At 62.2% G+C, this 24,710-nt stretch overlaps 1 protein-coding gene across 1 annotated transcript in view; it reads left to right on the top strand.

Moving 5' to 3' along the window:
• Nucleotides 1-24,710, top strand: part of ANO1 (anoctamin 1) — a 146,795-nt gene that overhangs the window by 75,880 nt on the left and 46,205 nt on the right. The window contains 8 exon segments of the mRNA XM_039840594.1: nucleotides 1,145-1,474; nucleotides 12,991-13,089; nucleotides 13,782-13,933; nucleotides 15,423-15,477; nucleotides 18,548-18,599; nucleotides 20,653-20,718; nucleotides 21,202-21,257; nucleotides 24,410-24,451. Coding sequence (XP_039696528.1) covers nucleotides 1,145-1,474; nucleotides 12,991-13,089; nucleotides 13,782-13,933; nucleotides 15,423-15,477; nucleotides 18,548-18,599; nucleotides 20,653-20,718; nucleotides 21,202-21,257; nucleotides 24,410-24,451 — 852 coding nt within the window.

Raw genomic sequence — 24,710 nt, 5'->3', positions numbered from 1 at the left:
CCGGACGGGAGACTCTCCAGGCCAGCAAGGCCCCCCCGCGCCCCGCCCTCCCCCACAGCTCCGCCCCCGGGCCATGGGGCTTAGGCCAGCCTTGCCCTCCCGGGGGTAGGGCCTCATCCTGGGTGACGGCTTCTCAAGGATGGATGGCAGGAGTGGGAAGCACCAGCAAGGGGTGGCGGCAGAAGCCAGGAGGTCAGGCACGGGGCCGGGGATCCGCTCTGCGGACTGTCCAGGGTGCGGAGTCGCTCCTTAGGCTGCTTCTCAGTGCGAATTTATTTACTTTCTCTAATTTCCAAAGACGGCGCGATGAACCTGTCTGCTCTCGATAACCAGCAACCCCCACGGGCAGGGTGGGAATGCGAGTTTAGCTTTGGCAGAAGCCCAGCATCCCACACCTGCCATCCCACACGCCTCCCTCGCTGGCTCCCCCAGCGTCCTGCGGCAGACGGGAACCGAAGCAGGGCGGTACACGCCGCGGCCCGCTCTGCTCCCCACCCCTGCCAGCCGCCCCCCTCCCCTCGCCCTCACTCTGGCCCCTGAGCCCACCTCCCAGATAAACCACTGAACCCCAGCGCTCGACTTGGGGTCCGCCCCGGGGAGAAGCCAAGCTAACCCGGCACGTGCCGGGCCTCTGACCACACAGCCGGTGGGTGGCAGAGCCGGCCGCGGGAACCGTTATGGGCTGTGCGGATCTGCGGCCACCTCGAGACAACGTTGCCGGCACGCTGGCCGCCAGAGGCGGGGACGTGCAGCTGCGCGACCTGAGCCCGCTCTGCCTGCCTGTGTCCCTGTCGCCCCGTGTGAAGGGCCCTTTCTGGGGGGCGGGGCCGGCCCCACAGCTTCGCAGTGGCCTTTACAAGCCACCTGGTCCCTCCCAGTCTGTAGGACCAGGAGGCCTCCCGAGGGGCGCGTGTCCAGCTTGGTGTCTTCGCGTGTGGCCAGCGGTGACTGTCTCTTTCCCGAACGTCAGCGGCATGGAGGCAGCGCCCGCGTGCTGTGCCCTCGGCTGTCTCGGTCCCTGGCGGGTGTTCGGTGTTTGTCGAATGACTGACCGAGGGAGCGCGGGGCGAAGCGGTTGGCTCTGGAACGTGCCCATCCCCGACAACGTGGCGGAGAGTGGCTTTTCCTTGTCTCCCCCCCTCAGCTGCTGAACTCCTTGTCCGTGGACCCTGACGCCGAATGCAAGTACGGCCTGTACTTCACGGACGGCAAGCGCAAGGTGGACTATGTCCTGGTGTACCACCACAAGAGGCCCTCGGGCAACAGGACTCTGGCCAGAAGGGTCCAGCCCAGCGATGCCACGCTGGCCGCCCGCAGCGTCAAGCAGGACCAGCCGCTGCCCGGGAGGGGGCGCCCGGTGGGAGCGGACGAGCCGGAGCCCCCGACGGATCTCCACGAGGACAAGCAGTCCCGCAGGGAGGAGTACGAGGGGAACCTCCTGGAGGCCGGCCTGGAGCTGGAGCACGACCTGGACGTAACTATCCCGCTCCTTGCCAGGCTGCTGGGCGGTGGGCAGCGGGCGGGGCGGGCGGCGGGGCGGGGGCGGGCGGGGGCGGGCGGGCGGGCGGGGCGGGCGGGCGGGCGGGCTGCAGGTTTCAGAAGGTTGAGCGGAGCGTCCGCTTAGCTCTAACCTATTCTTAGGGATGGCGGAAGAGAATGCTGTTTGCTGGGTAGAGATTGCTCCTAGATAGCTTTGGGGAGCACCAAGCCAGCCCCCTCGATGGTCACGTCTGCTCCCAGGCAAGGGCTGACCTCCTAGCAATGACCTTTGGGGACAAGGCATTTCCTGCTCTGGTCAGTTCCTTCCCTGGCCAGAGGGACGGGGGACAGCTCTCCTGGGAGTCTCCTCAGTGGCCGGTCTTGGCCCTTCTCAGGGCCTCAGTTTCTCTATCTGTCGAATGAGGAAGTGGGTCTGACTGATCCCTGGGGACTTGGTGCTCTGAAATCCCCCAACTGCAGCCCACGCCCCACAAAGCCTGAGAGCCTCTGGGAGGGAAGGGCTTGGGGGAGGAGCAAAGAGTCCCCTCACCCGGCAGGCAGGGCCGCCCTGGTGGTGGAAGGTGCAGCAGAAGGTGCAGCAGCGTGGAGGGAAGGACCAGCAGCCTTGGTTTGCCGGTGCTCCCCCCCACCCATTAACCGCTCTGCGGGTGCTCCCCCCCACCCATTAACCACTCCGTGCATGGGGGTCCTGCCTTCTGTGAACACTGGGGGACAGGCCCCTAGCCCGCAAAGCTGTCACCGTGTGGGTTAACGACAACCAGTAAGTCTCCACAGCATACTGACAGCAGGACACGTGGTGAGCTGGCCACGGGGAAGCCGGCAGCCACCGCGAGTGTTTAATGTAAAAGTTGGTGTCGATTCGTTCTTTAATTGATGAGAACTGCCAAGTCCTTAAAAAAATGAATGCTTTGTGTCCGGTGATAGCTTTGGGGGTCGATCACGGAGTCCGGGGTGTGCGGTCTGTTCCGTGACGAGTCCATAGGACTTCCCTCGAAAGCAGGAAAAACGCACAGCAGGGCCTCTTCGTCCCCTGACCTAGTGGTCGTGGGACCGTGTGTTCAACACGGAGCATCCCTCTGGGTCTCATTCACCGTTGGGGGCTGGGCCGTCTGCCTGGCAGGGTGGTGACTTCTGCTGCAGGCACGTTGGCATTTCGAGGGCGTGTGAGGGGCCTCAGGACACGTGAATGATCTGGAAGCAGAGATTTGGTCCTGACAAGGTTGCAGAGAGCGTCTGTCCCCGACTTTGGGCCGCAGCGGCGGGCAGGGGTGTGTGGCACTTCTGAGTTTTGCGACTCACTTTGTCTCAGACCTGAGCTGGGGTCACTCGGAGGAGAGCAGGCGGTTCTTGCCGACTTTTCGCATTGTTCGTGGGAACAGAGCTGCTACTAAGCAGACCTGACCCCAATGTGTCATTTTGTAAATGGAGGTTGACGCGGGCTCCACAGGAGGTGCCCCTGTGGGAGCTGGGGTGTGCGGAGCCGTGATCCGGGGCTTGGTGCGATGTGTGCCTTGTCTGTTGACCAAGGGATTTACTATCTGTTACTGTCATTCTGTTCTAAACACAACAATTGAAATCTCAGGCCTGCAAGGGCCCCCGAGGCCTGGTGACTCACACCGACTCGGGCCGTGTCCCGGACCCTCTCTCTACCTGTCCTTTGCGAGACGTGTGGAGCTGCTTAAGGCCTCGGTTCCCCTGTGTGTCAGATGGAAGTAGCAGAGTGTTCACGGCGCCAGGTTGTCGTGAGTCGAGTGCAGGGTGCTTAACTCGGGGTGTGGCCTGCAGCCCGTTCTCACGGGTGGCGTCGACGTTCTATCCGATGTGAGGGTTCGTGTAGGAGCAGGAAGAGACGAGAAGGCAGGTCTCTGGGAAAGCTTCACGTCCTCCATCCGACCTTGAGATAGCAAGCACACTTAAAGACATGGGTTATTGTCACCAAAAAAGATCTCGTTTTCCAATAGGTGACCCCAAAACGTCATTGATAGTTTGGCTCTGTAGCTAAAAGAGGCTTTTCAACCATCGATCGGGCCATTTTTTAAGCAAAATGTTAGGGTGGTGTCGTCGAGACGGTTCAAGTTTTTCGGGCGGCTGAAGTGGAGTGTGTGCCATCTTCTGGGGGAGTCCCCACTACAGACTCTGTTTTATGGGGAGCCCTGTAATTTTGGACCTCTCACCTGCGGTAGCCAGGCCCAAGGTGGTTAGCGGAAGCTTTCCTCTGCTTTGGCCTGGTGCTCTTACTGGTCTCCCCGAGTCAGGCAGGACCAGAATCTACGCAGAGGCCTCCTGGGACACGCAGCATCAGGGGGTGTGTGCGAGCCCTGCCAGCGAGGTTAGGGGACACCCGGAATCATATTTATTTCAGGGGCAGAGACACCGTGTAGTGAATCAGTCCCGGGCATACACTCCGATTACAAAGCGCCAAAGGCTTTGAAATAAAATAGCCTCTGACAGAGCCCAGTTGCACAATCTTACCCAATTCGATACAGAATTTGGGGCTTATGTGTACTTTCCTGGGGGGAACATCCATGCAACCCATCAGAGACCCAAACACTCAGTGGACCCAGACGAGGAGGCTCGTTGCTTTAAAGCAGGTCTGCTCGACCTCGGCGCTGTTAGCGTTGATATTTAGTGGCATCTCTGGCCTCTCCTCTCTCTGGCCGGTAGCACCCCAGGTCATGCAACCCAAAATGTCCCCTGGGGGCCCACACTGAGGAGCCCTGCTTTAAAGGCTGGACAGGGGGACAGATAAACAACGCCTCCTGGCAGCCCCCTCCTGAACTGTCTGCCGGTCCAGCCTTCTGCGGGCGTGACCAGGCAGCTGTGTAGAGGTCACCAGTGGCACCGACGTGACCTGCCGTCGCTCCCAGAGGGGCCAGTGAGTGTGTTGTGCTGAGCTGCTCCTGGCCAGCACGGGCTGTGAGCCCCACACAGATGGGGGCCCTCTGCGCCTTCCCTCGAGTCAGGAGGTTTGTTGTGGTTAAAACATCCGTGATGACATGTGGAGGCCGGCCCGGCTGCGGGCACAGTGGGGGCCGGTTCTCAGACACACATAGTGGTTTGTCTCTTGGGGCGGCCTTAACAAGTGACCACAGACTGGGCTGCTTAAACATCACCAATTCATTTTCTCCCAGTTCTGGAGGCCAAGAGGCTGTGACCAGGGTGTTGCAGGGCCCTGTCCCCAACCCGAAGCCTCCAGGAGAGGGTCCTTCCTGCCTCTTCCAGGTTCTGGGGCCCCAGGGGTCCCTCGACCGTGGCTGCAACACTCCAGTGTCTGCCTCCGTCTTCACACGGCCTTCCGTGTGTGTCCCCTCTTCTTATAAAGTCACTAGTCATTGGATGTAGGGCCCACCCCAACCTAGGATGACTTTATCTTACCTTAGTGACAGCTGCAGAGACCCTCCTTCCAATAAGGTCCCATTCAGTCACAGATACGGGCAGTTAGGACACCGACATCTCTTTTGGGGAGACCCCACTCACCCCCCTACAACAGCCGTGCCCTGGAGTGGCGATCTCAGGAGTGGGATGGCTCACGCGGAGCCTCTAGAGGTACCAACAGTGGGTGGAGGAGGCGTGGTTCTCGGTTGGGACGTGGAGCAAGGCAGGTGGTCTGGGGGGCGGGGGTCCAGCCTTGGCCTCAGCACCCGGATGTGCACAGGAGACCCCTGTGGTCCTGTCCCCGACTCGGTGGGCCCAGGACGGTCTCTAACCTGCTCCCGGCGCATGGGATGCACACAGGCTTTCTTCCCCACACGCCAGCAGAAGCACCGTCAGAGCAGAGCCCCCAATGTCCAAGCCCCCAAACCACTGTTTAACACCCCAGAGGTGGCTCTGGACACAGCCTCCAGCACTGGCCACGCTGGGCCGAGAGCCTGCGAACGGGCGAGGGTGGGTGCTGGCAGGTGGACCCTGAGGGACTCCCGTCCTTTCGTAACCCCCCACGTGTAGGACGGATGCAGGGTGAGCCTGGCCGACAGGCTGTGACCACGGGCCCCCCATCCTCCTCCTCTGCACTGCCCTCACCCGGGCACTGTGCGCTCAGGAACCCACTTTGAAAACTGCCTCTCCGGACACCTGGAAGAGAGGGACCCACCCAAGCTGTCGAAACAGCCTTTGGCACCTCGGTCCAGGGGGCGGCCCTGGGAGGTTTCCCATGCGAGAGGCCTAAGGGGGGTTCCCCTGGGAGGCCCCTAAGACAGCACGTGTGAGAGGCAATGATGGGAAGAGACGGGCGTGGAGCAGGAGGCCCAGGTGGTCCTCCCTGGGGAAAGACCCCCCTCCGACCGCGTCCAGGGTTCCCATTAAACGGACACTGCAGTCTGTGGCCAACTGAAATCCATCAGCATTTTTCAAGTCCAGCCTCAAAGTCGGCTGGACGTTATTTATGTCCGTGGGTCATTGCCGAGAAGGCCACACACTAAAATCCCGGCTGTGTGTCCTGGGGGTGGCCGTGGCCCACACTGCCCTGGGGTTGAACTCGACCTCAGCTTTGGCGGCCTCGTGAGGGCCAAGGACACTAGGACCCCATAAAGTCTGTTCGCTTTCATGCTGCGGTTCCGGGTTCAGCCGAGCGCCCGGCCGCCCCCCTCAGCCGCCTGCCCGTGGAGCTGGCGGGGCCCTCGGCGGCATCTGCTTCTCATCACCCCTGTTGTGGACGTTGCTTTTGTGAAACAGGTGGGGAGCCGACAGCGGGAGAATGGGTGCCGCTTCCAGGTCAAGCTTCGGGGTACGGGGTGCGCCGCGGGCTGGCGAGATGTGGGCTCGAGCTCCCCGTGCGGGGTCAGACCCCCTCGGCCACTTCCTGGCCACTTCCCCGTCTGTACAATGGAGGCGGCGGGACATCCTTCCCCAGGGAGAGGCGACCAAGGGCCGGGAGGGGTCACGCCCTCGCCCACAGCCCTCGGCCCAGGCCGCCCCTCGCCGCTCCGTCCTTCCTGCCAGGCGGGATCAGGAGGCAGATCTGGGAAAGGAAGGGTCTCCGCGCTGTGGAGACACCGCCAGGTGATGGGGCAGGAGGGGGAGGGGCAGGACTGCTGGACTCATGGTCACAGGGAAGGGACTCGGTTCCCGCAGTGTCCAGCTGAGGCCTTGAGGGCGTGGGCAGGTGTCCCAGGCGATTCTCAGCTACCTGTGGCCATGAGCTTGGCCCTTAGCACTGGCGGGGAAGGGGCGGCCCTGCCTCACCGCCCTGGGTTTTGGGGGTGGGGAAGGGGGGTCTTGGACATGGAAGAACATGAGATCAAATCCCGATATCTCTGTATGTAAGAACAAATTACCAACAGACGACAGACGTTCTCAGGGGACTCGTCAGTCCACCCCACCCCACCCGCGCGGACGCCCTAACCCCGCCATGAGTAGCTTGTGCAGGAATCCGATTCCTTTACAGCGAGGAGGAGCGAGGGACAGAGCCCGCAGGGCCTGAAGCGGGCAGGGCGGCACCTGAACCCTGAGGTCTCTAGCTCCCCCCAGCTCCGCCCCCAGGCTGAGCACCTGCCCAGTAGGTTTCGCACGGGATGGGATGTTCAGGGCTTCTAGTCTAGTCCTACGGCCATCATTTCTCCATTCATAATTCCACCATTACGCATTCATTTCTTTGGCACGAAAAGCTTTACGTCTCTTAAGTCTTCAACTGAGGCTTCTCTACGCCCGCCTGACTTCCTCTGGGCCTGTCTCGGTTTGAGGAAACACTTCTTTGAAAGTGAATTCTGGACATTCTTTTTCAAGCCAAGTCTTTCAAGTCCCCCCAAAGACGGTCGTCGCACAGCTCCGCGTGGGTCCCGGGTGCTCGGGGTGAAGTCTGTGTCCCTCTGGCTGCAGCTCTTGTCCTCGTGTGTCTCGGGCCCTGGTGCGCCAGAGCTGGCTCTCTCTGGCTCTTCGGGAATCTGCCAGCCGGCCACTCACCGTTCGGTCACTTGCAGTGGCATTTACACCGAGGCGATGGGCAGTTGCCACATCCGCAGACCAGGCGGGTGGTTTTTTCCTCCCTGGAGAGCGAGGTTACCGGCCCGCGCCCTGCTCTACCCCACGCGTGCGCCATCTCTGCTGAGTATTTTCAAATGTGTGTTGAGTGTTTAATTCTCGTTATGACACGTTTATATTTCTGGAAGTTCTGTCAGGTTCTTTTCCGAGTTGGCTGTGTCGTGTTTTAAAGGTTTTGTCCTTGGCAGACCTCTCTGTCCTCAGGTCTGTTTCCATAAACGAGGTTAGCATGGCCGAGTTATCATCTGTCTCATTCCCTCGGAAGCCCAAGGCTGAGGCTCACTCCTGGGCTTCTCCCCCCGCCGTCTCCGTCCTGGGGGACCTGGCTTGCCTGTCCTCAGGTCACTGCCCTCACATAACCCATGGGGGGTCCCCAAGGCCTGGGAGGAAGGTGCCCTTGACCTTGAGGCCATCACACATCTAAGGGCATTGTAGATGGAACTACCTTGAACCAAGGTCAAAGGCTGAAGTCCCCAGGCCCACTGTGGCCGTGGCCTTTGGGGCCAGGACTTGCTGGGTGGTTCTCATCAGCTCTTCTTCCTTCTGCTCTGGTCCTACCAGGACCACTGCCCCTGCTGTTCCCAGGGTCACCTGTAAATGTCGTCCCCAGGGAGCCCGGCTCCATGGGGGTGGGTCTGGGGCTGAAACTTGGGTGGGTCTGGGGCTGAAACTTCCGTTCCCCTCCCCCCCACCCACAGCCCAAGTGGATGCATCAGAAGATGCCCCTGGGCCGCAGCTCGGGGGCCTGGCTGTGCCCTGGCGTCATCTCATGATGTTTACGTTTTTACCCTTTTATTTTGTTTTATCTGGCGTTTTTATCGTTTTCCTCGGGAGGGTGGACCTGAGGAATCTCCCCGCCTGGCACAGAGCAGCCCGCGAATGCATATTTTCTGCTGATTTACTTGTCATTATCCCTTCGACCAGACGGGCCTCGGGGCGCCGACTCTGTGCCGAGGGCTGGGTGCAGATGCCCGAGGCTGGTCCCCGCGTGTTCTCGGCCCCCCACAGAGACCGCCTCCACCGGGTCCCCGGTTCGCTTGAGCTGAGACACGAGGGCGCTCGGGCGCTGCAGAAGGCGTGGCGATGGCACCAGCGCACAGTGTGACCGCGCCCGAGCGATCGGAAGCTGCTCCTCCCGGGCAGTGTGCACGCGACCAGCTGTACCCACGACGTGGGGAGCCCAGTTAGTGGGCGGCCTCTCCATGCAGACCACACTCCCGTGCCCGGCAGTGTCTCCTGTCCCCTCCAGGCAGCCATCTGGGTGGAGGGTGGCCGTGAGCCAGCCCCAGGGCTGAACTGCAGGTCTCCCCTGGGCCCTGGGCCTCGTGTGTGAAAATGGGCACAGAAGGCCAGGGAGAGGACCGTGTGAGCGACCAAATGCCAGGGCCGCCCTCGGCCGGCACACAGTAGGTGTTTGGCAGGGACTGTTCCCCCTCTCCCTTCATGGCTCATTCAGCAAATAGCATCTGCTCCATGCCAGGCTCTATCGGTCAACTAAACAGACAAACCAGCCCCCAGACCAGCACTCCAGGCCACAGCCACACGGGGAGCCAGCGCCAGCGGGAAGAGCGGGCGGACACCGGCGCTGCCGGAAACGTGTCTGGTCATAAGGAACCGACACGGGACGAGGCACCGGGCGTCCTACGCCGTGAAAACTTACGCGTGGCAGGGAACTCGAACCCTCCCAGAGGGCAGCGTCCAGAAGCGGACCACGCCCTCCTCCTCAGGCCTCACGACGCCCCCGGGGGGTGACAGTGTCCTCATGGGGGCCGAGGAAGCTAGGGACAGAGAGCCGGTGGTTCGCCCCGCCCCGCGGTGCTCAGGGCTCCCGGTCTGAGCACCCCCTGGGCTGCTTGCCGCCTGCCTAGGGAAGGGTCCTTGTGTCCCCGCTGTGTGCACAGTGCACCCCCCGTGGCTCCCGCCTGACTGTAAACCAGGGCAGCTACGCCCCCAGGACGCCGTCCAGGGAGGCCGGTCGCGGTGGCACCACGACCCCGGGGCCCCTAATCCCCTGCTTTCGGGACTGGACACCTGCAGTGAAAGGCGCCCTCCGGGGTGTGAGGCGGCCTGTGGGGTGACGGTGGGCGAGGAGGAAGTGCTGCCAGGTGCTCGGGGAGCCCAGGGCCACCTGAAACAGCCACGCTCGGCCCTTACTGATGGCCGTTTCCAGGCCCCTGCCTCCACCGCGGGAGGTGGCCGTGAGCGGAGGGCAGAGCATGCGGTCCAGCCTGTGATCTAGAAGGCCCAGGAGAGGGAGAGGGGGCCCCTCGTTGTCCTCGACGACCAGGAATACACCATGCGGACGTTTTGTTTGTTTCGTTGGTGGTTTTTTTCTTCCTTCTGAAAGGAAGATGCTGGAAACAGTTCTGGTGACATCAGCCTTTGTGAAGTGAGCTCAGAATGGAGGTTTCAACGAATTTGGTTTGTGCCGGGATGGCTGCACCCAAGGGAGCAGCCCCCCTCGGCCGGCCCTCCCACCCCTCTGGCTGCCCCTGGCCCCTCACAGAGCCCCCACACCGCAGCTCCCGGCCCCGGCCGATCTGGGACTTCTGGATCCCCCAGCACGAGGGCCCGGGGTCGGGGCAGCGCTCCCCACCACCACCACCCCCCCGCCCCGCGCCGGCACCCGGCGTCCCACGGCTTCCTCCCGCGGGGGCGGGCTGCGATCATGCCAGGCACCGCGTTCGAAAATGTCCCGCGTGTGCTCCCGCCGTGCTGGTCCCATGACCCCTTTCCCAGGCCCGCCAGATGTTCCCTGGGAGAGACCCCGTCGCTCTCGTAAACAGAGCAGTGAGCGTTCCCAGGGAGGCCGGCCCAGCACCAGCTCCGTGACCAGCGTCAGGAGACATCTCCATGGACTCGGCAGGAGGTATTTTGGGTCCTTGCGTGCAGATGAGCAGTGCTAGAAATAAACCTGGCCTGCGACAGGAAGAGGCAGGCTCGGCCGCGTGTGGGCTCGTCTCTCCCTGCTCAGGGCGCCCCACGAGGTGTCCCGTGCCTCAGCGCCCCCCAGGGCTCCCCAGGGCTGGGAAAGCGGCTTCCAGCCTCTCAGCCAAAAGAGTTTGTGCGCGTCGTAAGTGTGGCCTCAGCCGCCTCGTGGCCGGGGTGAGGTGGTCCCGAGCAGAGGCAGCAGCCCCTCACTGTCTGACCTCTCCTGCCCGCTACGGGACTGGATACTAGGGGCCCCCCGACTGTGAAGCAAGTCCCGTATTGCCCGGGTTTGCAGATGTTTGCAGGATACGGGGGCGAGGGGGGAGGGGTGGCTCAGAGAGGTTGAGTGACTTACTGGAGACCACAGAGAAGCTAGGCAGGCCACCCTGGCCACCCGATCCTGAGTCCTCTGAGCCCTGTGGCCTTGCCCAGTGCCCTCATGACCTGGGTACCCCAGCCCCGGGCTGCTGTGTCAGGCCTCCAGGCTCCCTGCGGCACAGCTCTGAGCCCTCGCCCATCGGGCCCCTGCGCCTCAGCGCCCTGGTTCTGGCTGTCCCCGAGCAGCCTCCAGCCCCAGCTTCCCTGGCGACTGGGCTGGGCGGCCCAGCACAAGGCCCTGGGGGGCTGGAGCTGCAGCCTCATGACGAGTATGGCCGCGTCCACATGTGACTTCGTTAGGAAGCAGGGTCTTTGCAGCTGTAAGTTAGGGATCTCCAGACCCCGTCATCCTGGGTTTAGGGTAGGTACATGGAGGCAAGGGGCCACGTGGAGACGGAAGCAGACGTTGGGGGGATGTGGCCACGAGCCCAGGGACACCTGGGGGCCCAGAAGCTGGAAAGGCAGAAAGGACCCTCCCCTGGAGCCTCAGGAGGGAGCATGGCCCTGTGACACCTTGATCACGGAACCGGGAGAGGATGGATGCATCTGTGTCGTTTAAGCTGCCCGGCGTGTGGCCGTTGGTCACAACAGCCCCGGGAACCTCAGGTGACGCACTGGTCCAGTGTGCACCTCTGTGCCTCAGCTTCCTCAGCTCCGAGATGGGTCTGTGGAAGAACCAGCCTCAGGGCTCATGGCGAGGATGAAATGAGTTGACGCGCATAAGGGGCGGGCACGTGGCGCTCAGCGTCTCTCAGCCCCTCAGCCTCATCGTCGGCGCGATCATAATCGTCATCACTGTCATCATTGGCTTTCGTCCGCCCGCTCGACAGCGGGGCCTGGGGCCCTAGGAGAGGACAGTTCCCTGTCCCGTGGGGGACAGGCGTGGGGGCCTCCGTGCCAGCGTCCTCAGAGGAGGAACGAGCCCGATTCACCCAGGAGACGTGAATTTGCCCTTCTGTCTGAGATGGCAAGGGGGCCCCAGTGGAGCTTGGCAGCAGAGAGTGGCCCCTTCCCCAGCGGGGCTTGGGGTAGGGCTGCCCCCGCCCGGGTTCTCGGGCTCCTGGGAAGGACGCTCTGCTGGGCTTCTGCTCGGGCTCACGCCGGGTGACTGCATTTGGCCCACTTAACATTTTTTTTTCTAAAATGCTATCCCCAAGTGACTTTGGCTATGTTGCTTTTTGCCAAAACCCTGCAAAGAACCCACTTGCTGTGCCCGCGTTCTTAGGCCGGTGATGTGCCGTGGGGCCCGGAGTGAGTGGCCTGGCACTGAGCCCTGGGCGTGCCCCGTGCTGGCCACACACCCCTTTCCGGAGCCTGGCTTCCTTTGGCCAAGACCTCCCGTCAGTTCCTTCGAGGCTCAGCCTCGTGGGAAGGACAGGCGGAGGGACCTCAGCGCGGGGGCCGGCCTGGGCTCCAAGCCCCTGGGGGTCCCCTTGAGGAGGCTGGTGGACCGTGCGTCCCCCACCCGCACCGGGCAGCTCCGGGTGGGGAAGCCCCGTGTTTCTTTGCTTTTGGCTGCAGCGCCACTGATGCCGCAGGATGCCTCAGTTATCTCGGGGCGAAAGTCTGTTGATGCTGCATTCGCCTTTGAGGGGGAAGCGTGTAATTTCTGCATCGACGCTGTTCGCTCGGTAAAGGGGCTCTCCTGGACCCGAAATTCGAGGGAGAAAAACGGGAACATGGGGTGGGTGGGGGCCTCTCGGGCCTCGCCCACACTGCCCGCACTTGGATATGGGCTCCCACGCCTGCTAGCGGCGAGATACGAGGGGTGCGGCCTGTCCCCCCAGGAGGAGGATGCCCAGCGGGGCCAGCTGCACCTTCGCCCCTCGTCCCCACTTAGTAACAAGTGGGCACCCCAGTGGAGGCCTAAGGGCCTGGGCTCTGTGCTGTGAACGGTTCTCTTTCGTGGCCGGGCTGCTTTGGGGGCCCTCGGCTAAGCCCCCTGAAAATGTCCCAGGTGTTTTGGAGTCTAGGACCTCCCTCCCGGCCCTCCTGCTTCTTCGCCCCTGAGACTTAAGCCCCGAGCGCCGTCCAGCCATCTGCAAGGAGGGGATTCTAACAGACCCTCAGCGCGTCACCACCGGTGAGGTGACAGGTGACAGCCGCCACGTGCAGCAGCTCCTGGCACACTGTAGCGGGACCTGCAGGTGAGGATGGTTTTCAACCCAAGCGCCCGCCCTCGCTGACCGAGAACTTCTCTTCCAGACTAAAATCCACGGGGTTGGATTCGTGAAGATCCACGCGCCCTGGAACGTGCTGTGCAGAGAGGCCGAGTTTCTCAAACTGAAGATGCCGACCAAGAAGGTTGGTGGTGACGTGTCCGCTCTGAGGCGGGTCTCCGGGTCCGAGCACCACGCAGACGCCACGGTCACATGCTGTCAAGAGGCTCTGAGTTGTCATGACAGCCGGGGCGGGACGGGGCGGGTGGGGGGAGTCGCAGCAACGTGTCGAAAATACAAATTCGGTTCGACTTCCCGCCCAGGTGCTTCATCCTCGCAGCTTCTCTGCGAGTTCATCAGACGCGTTTGCATCGCATTTCCCAGCTGGCTGGCGTGTTTTAATCTCTGCAAACGTCTCAGCTCGGATGCGGTCTGACTGCGCGCTCCCCAAAGCTTAGCTGGGCGTGGGGATTGGCTGCCAGGCACAGAGAGGAAAGCGGGGGGCTTGAGGCTGTGCCCGGCGCAGGTGGCCCTGGCTCCTCAGATCCACTGGGAGTCTTTGGATTACCTCTTTTGAAACAAAAGTGATGTTCGGGGGAAGTTTTCTGGAATGTGTTATGATCACTTTTGGCTGAGCTTTCCTGAAACCACGGGCTTTCGGGGTTTATCTGGGACCCCGGGTGGGGAGAGGGGCGTCCTGGCCTGGCCTGGCCTGGCCTGCTGTTCCCAGGCTGTGCCGTCTCGGTGGGGTGGGACGGTCTGGGACCGTCTGAGGATAGACCCCAAGGGCCGTGGCTCAGCAGGTGATGCGGATTGCCCATCGGGTCTCGTCTGCAGCTGTATCACATTCATGAAACCCGGGGCCTCCTGAAAAAGATCAACTCCGTGCTCCAGAAAATCACGGACCCCATCCAGCCCAAGGTGGCAGAGCACAGACCCCAGACCACGAAGAGGCTGTCCTACCCCTTCTCCCGGGAGAAGCAGCATCTGTAAGTGGGGACCCCCAGCCCCTCCCGGGGGGCCCTGCCGTGTGGCGATCTCTGGCCATCTTATGTGGCGTGAGAAAGGCAGGTTGCAGGAAGAAGCCCTCTAAGGCCAGAGAGACTCCCCACCCTGCAAAGACGTGGCCACAGCAGCCCCCAGAGCCTGTCATAGAGCGTGCTGTTCTTGAGCACAGAAGAACTGAGATGCTTTCAAAGGTCACTGCTAACTGAGGGACTAAGGGGACAAAGAGTCTTGTTCTTCCGCCGGGTGACAGGGGAACATAGTGTGGGCACAGGTGAGGGCCGGCGTGGGCCTTGGATCGCAGCCCCAAAGCAGTGGTCTGGACTGCTCCTCTCCATCGCTCTCTCTGCGTCCAAGGAGAGGGGCTGGTCCGCGGCCTCCTGAAGGCTCAGGGCTGCAAACCAGCCCCAGCGAGTCTCGAGGTCCCAGGGACGCACAGCCAGCCGGGTTGCCTGGCAGTGCTGCACCTGTTCTGGAATGTTCCCTCCTCCCACGCTCCCTCGGGGCAGCGGGGCGTAGCCACCTGGGTCAGTGGCTGCTACAAGGCCTCCGTGGGGCCTCGCAGTGGGGAGCTAGACCATGGGCAGCGATGGGAAGAGGAAGCATGGGTTCTGGGACCACAGTGGGACCTTGCCGGTGAGCTCCTGGACGCCCCCGGCCTCATGGGCCGTCGAGAACTGTGCCTCGCTCAGAACCGGGGTTCTGCCTGGCACAGGTTAGTCACTGAGCAGAGGCCGTGCGCCTCACTCCGCTGTATTTCCCGATCCCCCTGGGGGTAAGACATAAGAGAGGAGAAAGCGGCCCCAGCCCACCTCCCTCGCCAGCCAGCCCCGGGACAGAGCTCCAGGCATTAGAAGGAGACCCCCCCCCGCTTCTGGGACCCCCGGACCCCAGCCTCCCTCGCCCTGCCCTGGCCAATCGCCTTGCACCCCACCTTGCCAGGCCAGGCTCGCCTCTAGGCCCCATGGGGCTGGATCTCCCTTGGAGCCACTCTCCCTGGCTCTACCTTGAGGAATGAGTCCCCTGTCCCACAGATGTCCCTGTGTCCTCAGGAAGCCTTAGGCGACCTCTATGTGGCCCCAGACCTCAGGACCGAAATATTTGGAGGTTACAGGGAGATTGTCTTAGATGCTGGGCATGTGATGGTGGGATGGTACCGTCCCCACCCCCGGCAGAGTTGACTCCGGCAGAGTTGACGCAGAGAACGAAAGCTGGCCACCAGAAAGCTGGCCACCAGCGGTGTTTTCAAGAAGCAGCGTCCTGGCGGGAGGTCTGAGCACAGTGCCACCGAGGTCACGCCCCCCTCCGGAGTCTCCCAGCCTCCGGGAGAAGAGACTGTTCCGAATGCCCAGGCCAGGTCACCCCCGGCCGGCAGGGGCGTTTCGCGGAGGTCACACTTGCCGCTCGTGGTTCCCAGGGCCTGGGACGACGAGAGAGGAACCGTGTCTCTTTCTCTTCCTGATATTTCCACAGATTTGACCTAACCGACAAGGACTCCTTTTTCGACAGCAAAACCCGGAGCACAATAGTAAGTGTCCCACGTGGGAATCGCTGGCTCGCGGGCGAGGTGACCCCTGGGAAACGGATGACAATTCCATTTCGGAGAAACTCCTCCAGGCAGAAGACGCTCTAATTGTCTGTGACAGAAATAATCAGAATAATGAAGCCGAGAGGACTGCAAGGGCCCAGCGGGTGGCCCAGCCCAGCCCGGGCTGGGGTGGGGGGGGCGGGGGCGCAGATGGAGCAGGGGCCAGGCACAGGGGTCCCAGCCTGCTCGGTGACTGCCGAGGGCTCGGGTCCGTGCCATTGCCAACACGTCTCCTCAGCCTGCCTGGAGCTCGCGCTGTGAGAATCTCCACAGCCCCGACCGTGGCCCCCAGCCAGCCAGAGGTCGCTCAGCAAGCAGGCGGGGCGGTGGGGACAGAGCCTGTGGGCTGGGGTGGACATCGGGACTTTGCTAGACGAGCAAACCGAGGTTTGAAATTTGACCAGGCCGCCCTGCCCTAGTCAAGGTATGGGCTTAATGTTTGTCCACGAGCCTGTCCGGTCCAGCAGCCAAGCCAGGCCGTGCTCAGCTCAGGACCCAGCATTTATCTAAACAAGAAACTAACCTCGCAGCCCTGCTGCTTCTGCTGCGAGCTCCTCCCCGCCCAGGAAGCCCGGCCCGGCGGGGAGAGTCGCAGGCCTTGACCTTGAGCAGATAACGGCCCCTCACAGCCACGTCTTGAGACTGGCAGGTGGCGGGTCGGGAGACAGCAGTGCACGTCCCATTGGTGTGAGGGGCTCGGGGCCGCTGCTGGGCCCGTCCGCCCTTCCTTCCCTCCCAGCTTTGTGACCTCGGGGTCCCCGATCTTGCATCAGGACAGGGACGATCCCGGCTCCCCGCTCCAGAGAGGCCGTGCGCCTCCACCGAGCGCAAACTGGACGCGGCGCCAGAGACGGAGCCGCCGCTGGGATTTGTGTTATGATCCATGCGGCCGATTACATGTGGCAGTTAAACCCCGTAATATAAACAAGGAGCTTGTTGATGCAAAAGCATCAGCCTCCTGAAGTAGCTCAGGGCTGACCTGTCCGGAAGAGGCGACTCCGCCCCCTGGGATGTCCACCGCTTGGGAGAACCGGCCGCAGTGTAAGCTGGTGTCCCCTTCCTACACCGTCGCGAGATGTAAGAGCGTGGGCAACCGAGTAAACTGAGTCACGCCCCTGCCTTCCCGTGCGTGTGTGCACCCCAGCTTTTTACGTTGCCTGTGAATGGCTGCCGCACGCTCCCCAGAAGCACAGGGCAGGTGCGGATATGTAAATTCACTCCTGCCATCGGGGACGAGGCCGGGGGTGAGGGGTATGGGACGTATGTGAACAAAAGCTCTAGTCCCCGTCTCGTTGGGGATCTGCCATGCAATTGAGTGCAGCTCGTGGTGGCCCGCAAGTCACAGAAAGCCGCTCTGCCAGGGCCAGTAAGTATTTCTGCACGTCCCACGACTCCACCTCTGTGGTGGGGAGCACGCTCTCTTAGTGACCCCAAAGGCCGGTTCGTCAAATGCCAGTGCTCCAGAGAAGATCTGCCGGGGTTCAACACTTTGCCCTTGGTTAGTCAGGCCCCACGAGCTTCGAGACCCAGCAATATCCAGCGTTGGGCTGAGGTCACTGTAGGCCAAGGCGTGGAAATGTGACAGCCCCTCCTGGCATCGAGGCAGCTCCGTGTGCAAGCGTGTAAGAGTCAGGAACGACAGGAGAAAGGCCCGTGTGCTTTTAAGCCCCAAGGTGTTGGGGCTTAAACCTCCAGCCGCTGGGCACGAGGGAGCCATAGAAGATTGTGGAGCAAAGTTTAAGGTGAGGTCAGATCCGTCAGCAGAGGCCGCCGCCAGCGGCCGGCTGTGAATAGATGGGAAGCGGCCACAGAGTCACAGCCGTGGTTGGGAATGGGGCTGTGACTGCACGCGGACGGGAGGAGGCAGAGACAGGAGAATCAGCACCGTCAGGGAGTGGCCACCGGTTAGATTTGGGGCGTGATGGGCAGGGAGCCAACTCAGTGGGCCATTCATTCATTCATTCACTCATTCAGTTACCGAGCACCTGGCACATGCCCACGATCGGTGGGCGGGGGGAGGCAAGAGGTGTTTATAACAGGGCAGGAGGTGGGGTGCACTCCAGGTCAAGGCTGCAGTTCGATGGCAGAGCGACAGGAATGGCGGGTGCTCTGTGGCCTCCGAGGTCCCCCTGACTTATGATTTAGATCTGAGGGGACAAGCGCTTCTGGCAGAAGGCGCAGCCAGGGTGCAGGCCCTGAGGCAATAGGACAGGGTTTGGTGAGCAAGGGGAGAAGCCCAGAGGCCAGGGTAGCTGGGGCAGAGCTGGCTCGGACAGCGCTGGCGAGTCGGGCCCGGGGGCTACTGGGAGGCCGTTGGCCTCGCCCGAGCCAGTGGGAGCACCGAGGGTTTCGGGGGCATTGGTGCGCTCTGACCTGCACCTCTGGCATAGGGCCCATTATTTCCACCGCATTTGGCATGTGGGGAAACTGAGGCACGGGGCGTAAGGAAGTTTGCCCAAGGCCACACAGCCGGTGGTGCCGGGGCTCAGGTCCAAGCGGGCGCATTCCCGACCGGAGCTCCTGGGGCCGCCGAGCAAAATGTTTCGTTAGTAAAGGGGGCACAGAACTGGGGTGCTGTGGGCTCTGCAGGGGGGCTCCTGCTGGGTGCCCCATGCTCCACGGCCTCCTGGCACAGTGTGAGGTGGCATCCCGAGATGAGACTTGCCCAGCCTGGGTTTCTGGGACATCCAGGGCCGCCCTCAGGAGCGGTCCCATGGGACCTCTGAGATCGGACTCACCTCTCAGCCAGAGGGACAGAAATGTGTCCCACAGGGCGCGTGGGACAGACACTCACCCCGAAGCCCAGCGTGACACGGAGTCGGTGCTCACAGAGGGGACCCCTCCGAGACAGACACACTTGTCTCTGAGACCACCGAAGCCCTGACACTGCTGACCGAGCCTCCTCAGGCCACGCTCGGCTGCGCCCCTTCTGGGCAGGCCCACGACAGCGTCCGCGTGCCATGCCGAGCCGCCCTGAGTAACCGCCCGCCCCTTCTTGTCTCCGCACTAGGTCTATGAGATTCTGAAAAGAACAACGTGTGCCAAAGCCAAGCACAGCATGGGTAAGGACATTTTTGGGGCTTGACATCAGCGCTGTTTTTCCCAGTGGTAATCTCACCTCGGAATCGACGCCGTGGGGGGCGGGCGGCCCCCCCGGGGGTGTTCTAGAGGGTTTTGATTTAAGCCTGTGTGACAGTTGCAGACAGGAGAGCCAGTCCAGGACCACGGGGCAGGGTGACAGCCCAGCGCTTTCCAGCACCAAGGTCTCTTCTCTGTCTCGAGGTGTTTGGGGTGTCCTCGGGAGCCCCTCACCGCAGAGGCGGTAAATCCGGTGACTGGAAGCTATAGGGTGACCAGGTGTCTTCACCCTCCCTTGACCCTTGCAGTCCAGCAGGAAGCAGTTAGGTTTCTGGCCGGGGCGATGGCCCACAGCAGCCAGACTCGGTCACAGCTCAGAGTGGAAGGCGTCCCTCGGGCCAGTGCAGCCCCACTCCAGGCCTTGCCGGAGGGAGCCCCCCTCGACGCACCCTGATTCCAGAGCCTGCCACGGGGCCCCCAGCTGCTGGCGTGGAGCATTCAGAGCAAAGCAGTGCCTTTGCTAGGCTTGCCCTTCCTCTCGAGCTGGGCTGTACCCTGCCGGGAACCGTGCTGATCAGTGTGACCGGGAGCTATAGGAGCCCCTCAGGTGTGTGGCTGTGGCTGTGGGCCGCAGCACGGGTCCAGTAAGGGCCGGAGTCTGTGCATCCGGGAGCCTTGCATGCTCGGCGTCACGTGGAGGCGTGGAAAGGAAGTGGAAGGCAGAAGTAAATGCTCGGCCGCTGAAGGCCCAGGATGGGCCCAGGATGCAAGGACGAGGGGGTGTTCCCTCCAGGGTCAGGCGGGCTGTGTCCCCTAGCCGTGATGGCCGATGGCCAGTCACAGGGGCACCCTTCCAGGCCTGATATCTCAAAGCCATGTCCTAAGGCAGTGTGAGTGAGGCTTATTCAGGAGTCGAGAGAGCCCAGAGGAACTGTCCCCACAGGCCTGGCTCACCTCCACCAGAGCGAGAGCCTCTCACCAGAGTGGGGAGGAAGCATGGTCCCAGTCCCTGTGCCGTGTCTGGGAGCTCGGTGTCCCCGTGGGGCCCCCGCCAGGCCCCTTGCCGAGGACACGCGTGTGGCTGCCGTGAAGGTTTGCAGAGAGTCCTAGGTGTGGGAGCTGCTCGCTGGAGCTGACACCTGCTCCAGGTGGTCCCTAGGGGTCGGCCCTCTGTTCGTCCCTGCCCCTTCTCTGGCAGGGCTGGTCCCCAGTGTCTGGTGACAGGGCAGGTAGATCTAGGGGCCTTCTCCACTCCCCCATTTCACATCGGCGCCTTCTCTGCACCCCTATTTCACATCGGTGCCTTCTCTGCAAGCCCTGCTGGTCCCCAAGTCATTCGGCTTGCAGCAAGTGGTGGACTCTGTCACCCACCATGCCTTGTCCTGGGGCTCCCTGCCCTTCGCGGTCTGTATTCAAGGGGAAATAGATAGTAGAGAATCCGATGAACCAGGACATAATCTTGCCGTTGGAGGGGGGTGGGGATTGCGTGGGGCGGGGGTGGGGGGGGCGGCAGCAGTGACCCTGGAAGACCTCCGTGTGCGGGAGGCCGGCCTGGCGGGCGGGGCGGCCCGTGCGCACACAGCTCCGTGCCGACGGCATCCGAGGAGCAGTGAGGGGGGCCGGCTGCCTGGACCAGACCCCACGGCACGGGCTCCTCACTCGCGGTGACGATAGCCACGTGCTCTGTGGTTTGGATCGCTAAGTGTCCCTCGGGTGCCCTGACGGTTCCGGGTCGCCCCTCGAGGAGACGGTGCGTTTCTTAGTGGACTTCATTCGGGAAGTCACCTGCCTACCGGTGTCACGGTACCGCCTTGCAGGGCTGGAGGCCGCGTCTGCGCCTCTGGAGCCCAGGCGGTGCGGGCCCGGTGGAGGTGGTGGTGGTAATGATCACCCAGTGTGGGGCCTGGGGTCTGCAAACGAAGGCCTGGCACAGCCCCACTGCCCAGGAGCGCTGGGCCCGGTGCGCGCTCTCGCCCAGACGCAGCGTCGACCCTTTCAGGCCCTTTTGCATGTAACTAATAGCCGATGTATGAACAGGGCGAGCAGAGGGGACACAGAAGGACTCTGCCCTTTTAAGTAAAAGGCGGAAGTGTGGTAAATACGGTAAGTGTCCCGCCCCACGCGGCCGCAGGCCTCCTCCCGGCTTTCCCAATCAACCCGAGACCTAATTCCGAATTGTATGTGTGTTTCTGACACCATCAATTTCCCCATCCGTGTTTTTCTCAAGACTCCGCTTTTCTAACCCCTGAAAATCCATCTTTCGGATCTGCAGGCTTGCCCTCCAGCAGGCGGGGTAGTTGGTGAATGGCACGTTTGGGGGTTCCTCCTTCCTCTCAGACCTCACTTCCTCCTGGGGCTCCCTCCGTGTCTTCCTAATTCTGCCGGTAGAGCATGATTGCGTCATCTAGTCGAACCCGGGGAGGAAACCCCAGGACGGTGGCCGGCTTGGCACAGCCAGGTGCGGTTCGCGCTGAGGACATCCTCAGACGGCGATTCGGATGGACAGTCCAGGGACGGCTCCGACGGGACGCGGGGCGGCGGGCGCCGTGCCTGGTCCGTAACCCTCTCTCTGCCTTTATTTTTAAGGCATCACGAGCCTGCTGGCCAATGGCGTTTACGCAGCTGCCTACCCCCTGCACGATGTAAGTGACCTTGACACACACACAGTTTATCTCTGCGTCATTTGACTCCCGAACCCTGCGGGCCACACTCCCCCAGGGAGCTCTAATTATCCTGCGGTCTCACTTCCTGCTCTGGTTCGCTCTTAAATGTCAACTGCGCACAGGCTTTCTCTGTTCCCCCAAGCAGGGACCAAGAAGTGACACGCGGGCCAACTTTTCTCGCAGAATGGTTGTCCCCAAACTGGGGCATTTGTGGCAGAAACTCTGCCCCGGCTTTAGCTGAACCCCCGGAAGTGCCGGTCCGCAAAATGTTGTCCCTGGCCGTGGCGGGTTCTGGCAGAACGAGCAGGGGCCTGTACGTCCCTGTCTCTGCGAAGCGAGTGGCCAGCTTTCCGAGCCGAAGCTCCAAATCCCACCGGGATCCCCCTGACAAATTTAGCTGTGGCCACGGCCGCCTGTCCTCTTGGCTCAGGGTGGAGAGAGCGAGATGATTTTCTTCTTATTGTCTCCATGGAAACAGGAACTAGAGTTCAGCAGGGCACTGGGAACAGGCCGTGGGGCCTGTGCCTGTGCAGTGTGGGAAGCCCGGACAGAGGGCCTCTGGAACTTTCCAGATGTGCAGAGACAAGGAGCCAAGGAGCCCGAGGGAAAGGGAGGGCCCGGGGCCAGGGACCGAGATCCTAGTCCTGGCCAGTCATTTCTCCGTGTCCTTGACTGGAGGCGTCCTTCGTTCTCACCGAGCCTCAGTGTCCCCATCTGAGTCGGGGATAATACCGGCCCTATCTGCCGCCAGGGTCACAGTGGGATGCAGAAGTGGAAGGGCTTTCGGTGACGCTGGCTTGGACAGAGGGTGCCGGGACAACCCCTCCCCCCAACAACGGTGACCTGCTGCCCGTCCCCTCCTCACTCGCTGTAGGAATTTGGGGCTGATCAACCAGCTCTCCACCTCTGTGCCTCCGTGCATGCTGTTCCCTCCGCCTGCAATGCCCTTCCCGCCCCCTCTGCCCGGGCACCGCCGCTCCCCTCCCCAGGGCAGACACGGCACCGCATCCCCTCCGAGCCCGCCTTGTCACCCCTTCCCGGCACGGCGACTGTCTTCCTGCCTCCTCTGGGCGTCTGCTGCTCCCTGTTTGGCCACTGTTCATTGCGAGTACATCTCATGGACACCCCATGCTCGCACCTAGTAGGTGCTTTATGCCCACGGTGTGGCATTGGGTTGGATGGCATCAGGATGCCTTGGCGGCTGAATGCTTCCGGGGCGAGGTTCACACCCTGGCCATCGCTCCCGCCCCTCCCATGAAGCCCGGGGTCCCGGGGGGCCTCGCTCATGCCCCCGTCACACCGTCCAGTGCTCAGCGTTCAGCCCCACGGGCACCGGGAACAGCCGCGCCCAGCGCCGGCCACCCCCAGTCGAGATGTCAGGAGACACGGAAGCCGAAATGTTTACCCTCCCCGCCTGCTTTGAGTCTTGAAAGAGAAAGGGGAAGAGTCAACATTTCTGAGCACCTACTATGTGCAAAGAACCATGTTTAGTAGGAGCTTTATCTTATTGAATCCAGGGCAGACCTGGAGACTCAGAGAGGTTTGGTGACTTCCCCAAGGTCACACGGCCCCTGGGGCACCAGGGCCAGAAACCAGGCCGGGTGGACCCTGGGTCATTTCGGGACCACCACCCCATTTCCTCTTGGAGGCCAAATCTCCCCCCTTCCCAGTCTCCTTACACCATTTGTACCTTATACAGCAGCAGGGTGCCGGGGAGGGGGTGGTGTCTGTTCCCACTTTACAGATGGGGTAACTGAGGCTGCGGTTGCTCAAACAACTTGTCTAGGGGTACACAGACGAGGAGTGGAGCCCAGATCCTGTGCCTCCACTTTTGGGGTTCTGAGTCCATGGACTCGGAGCACCTTGAGGGAATACGGACTTTTACAAAGTCCGTTAATTTTCATTGAATGGCACCCACCTCCTTAAGTACTGAAGCTGATGTTCGAACAGCTGGGGAGACGCATGGCTCCGATGGGGCCCAGTGCACCCCGTGCTCGTAAGCAGACTGCCGCCCGCGGTGAGTTTGAACCCTCGGCCTCCGGTCGGCGGCAGGCTCTTCGCGGTGTGCCGTGTGGCTCTCGCTCTAAATTTGTCATCGTCCGTCTCACTCACCACTAAGTTGTCCGACGTCACCGCTCCCCTGCCCCCCGTGCATGGCCTGTGGCGTCACCACCCCCTTCCAGGGCCCTGCTCATTGCATTTGTTCATTCCTTCATTCATTCGTTCAATAAGGATACCTGTCAGCGAGGTGGGGGTGCTGGGGAGCGTCCTCTGCCTTGAGCGGGACCCCCAGGAGGTCTCCTGTAATTAGTATGTCAACGACAGAAAAAGGATTTTGACATCTCGGCCGGCCGCTCGGCGGTTTTGGGGTTTCCTTCCTGGTTGGCATCTACCCACCCTGAAGTCACCAGCTGACTGACCTTCGGGTAGATGAGGTGCAGACAATCGTGGGGGCTGTCTCAGCCATGACAAGAAACACGAGAAACGCTAGAAGGGTGGGCTCTCAGAGGGTCTCCATTCTAAGACCGGGGTGTCGGGGTGTCAGGACCTGTGGCCACGCCAGCCCTGCACAGAACCTCGCTTGTGGCTCCTGCTCAGTCACTGGTGTCAACCGCTGGTGTACGGACCACACTTGGACTTTGAGACGCCCCCCACCCTCCAACCAGCTTCTCTTCCTTTGGATTCAGAGGCCTGGATCAAGTCCCGGCCCAGCCCGAGTCAGCCATCTGTCCTCAGGAAAGTCAGTTAGCTTCTCGGAGCCTCAATGTTTCATTCCGTGACACAGGAGAGCTGGGCTCACTGATCTCTGTGAGGTCACCGTATCGTTTGTCACCCCTCCAGGGACACAGAGAGAAAGGGGCGCCACCTGGACAGGGCACCGGGGACCCACACCCTACGGATACGACTCCCCCAGCCCCAGAAGCCCCCTTTCTTTCGTGTTGCCAGTTTCCGGGGCCTGGCCTTGAATCCGGGGAGGGAGGCCCGGCCCCCCTCCCGCTCTGTGGGGTCTCGTCCTGGGAGCACCTGAACCGTTGGCGAGGGCTTGTGGGGTTCGTTAGGAAACGTCGGGGGTCCAAGCTGCTCGAGAGCGTCCTCGGGTGATGAAATGTCCCTCCTCTCCTTTTGAACAGGGAGACTACGAAGGGGAGAAAGTGGACTTCAATGACAGAAAAGTAAGTAGACGCGGAGCGGAAGGCGCTGGCCCGGTCGGGCCGGGGGACCCGGGGCCGGCGGGAGGGTCGGGCCGGGGGACCCAGGGCTGGCGGGAGGGTCGGGCCGGGGGAACCAGGACTGGCGGGAGGGTCAGGCCCACGACGGGACCGGGCGCCCGTGGCGGGCTGCGTGGGGACACCTGCCCCCAAGCCTTGGAGGCAGAACGCAGGTGAACTCATTTCGGTCCGTTTGCTCTTTCTGGTTCTCGGAAGCGTCTGG

The sequence above is a fragment of the Pteropus medius genome, unplaced genomic scaffold (genome assembly GCF_902729225.1).
Source record: "Pteropus medius unplaced genomic scaffold, Ma_sr-lr_union100, whole genome shotgun sequence".
Classification (NCBI taxonomy): domain Eukaryota; kingdom Metazoa; phylum Chordata; class Mammalia; order Chiroptera; family Pteropodidae; genus Pteropus; species Pteropus medius.
This window is presented reverse-complemented; position numbering and strand designations above follow the sequence as displayed.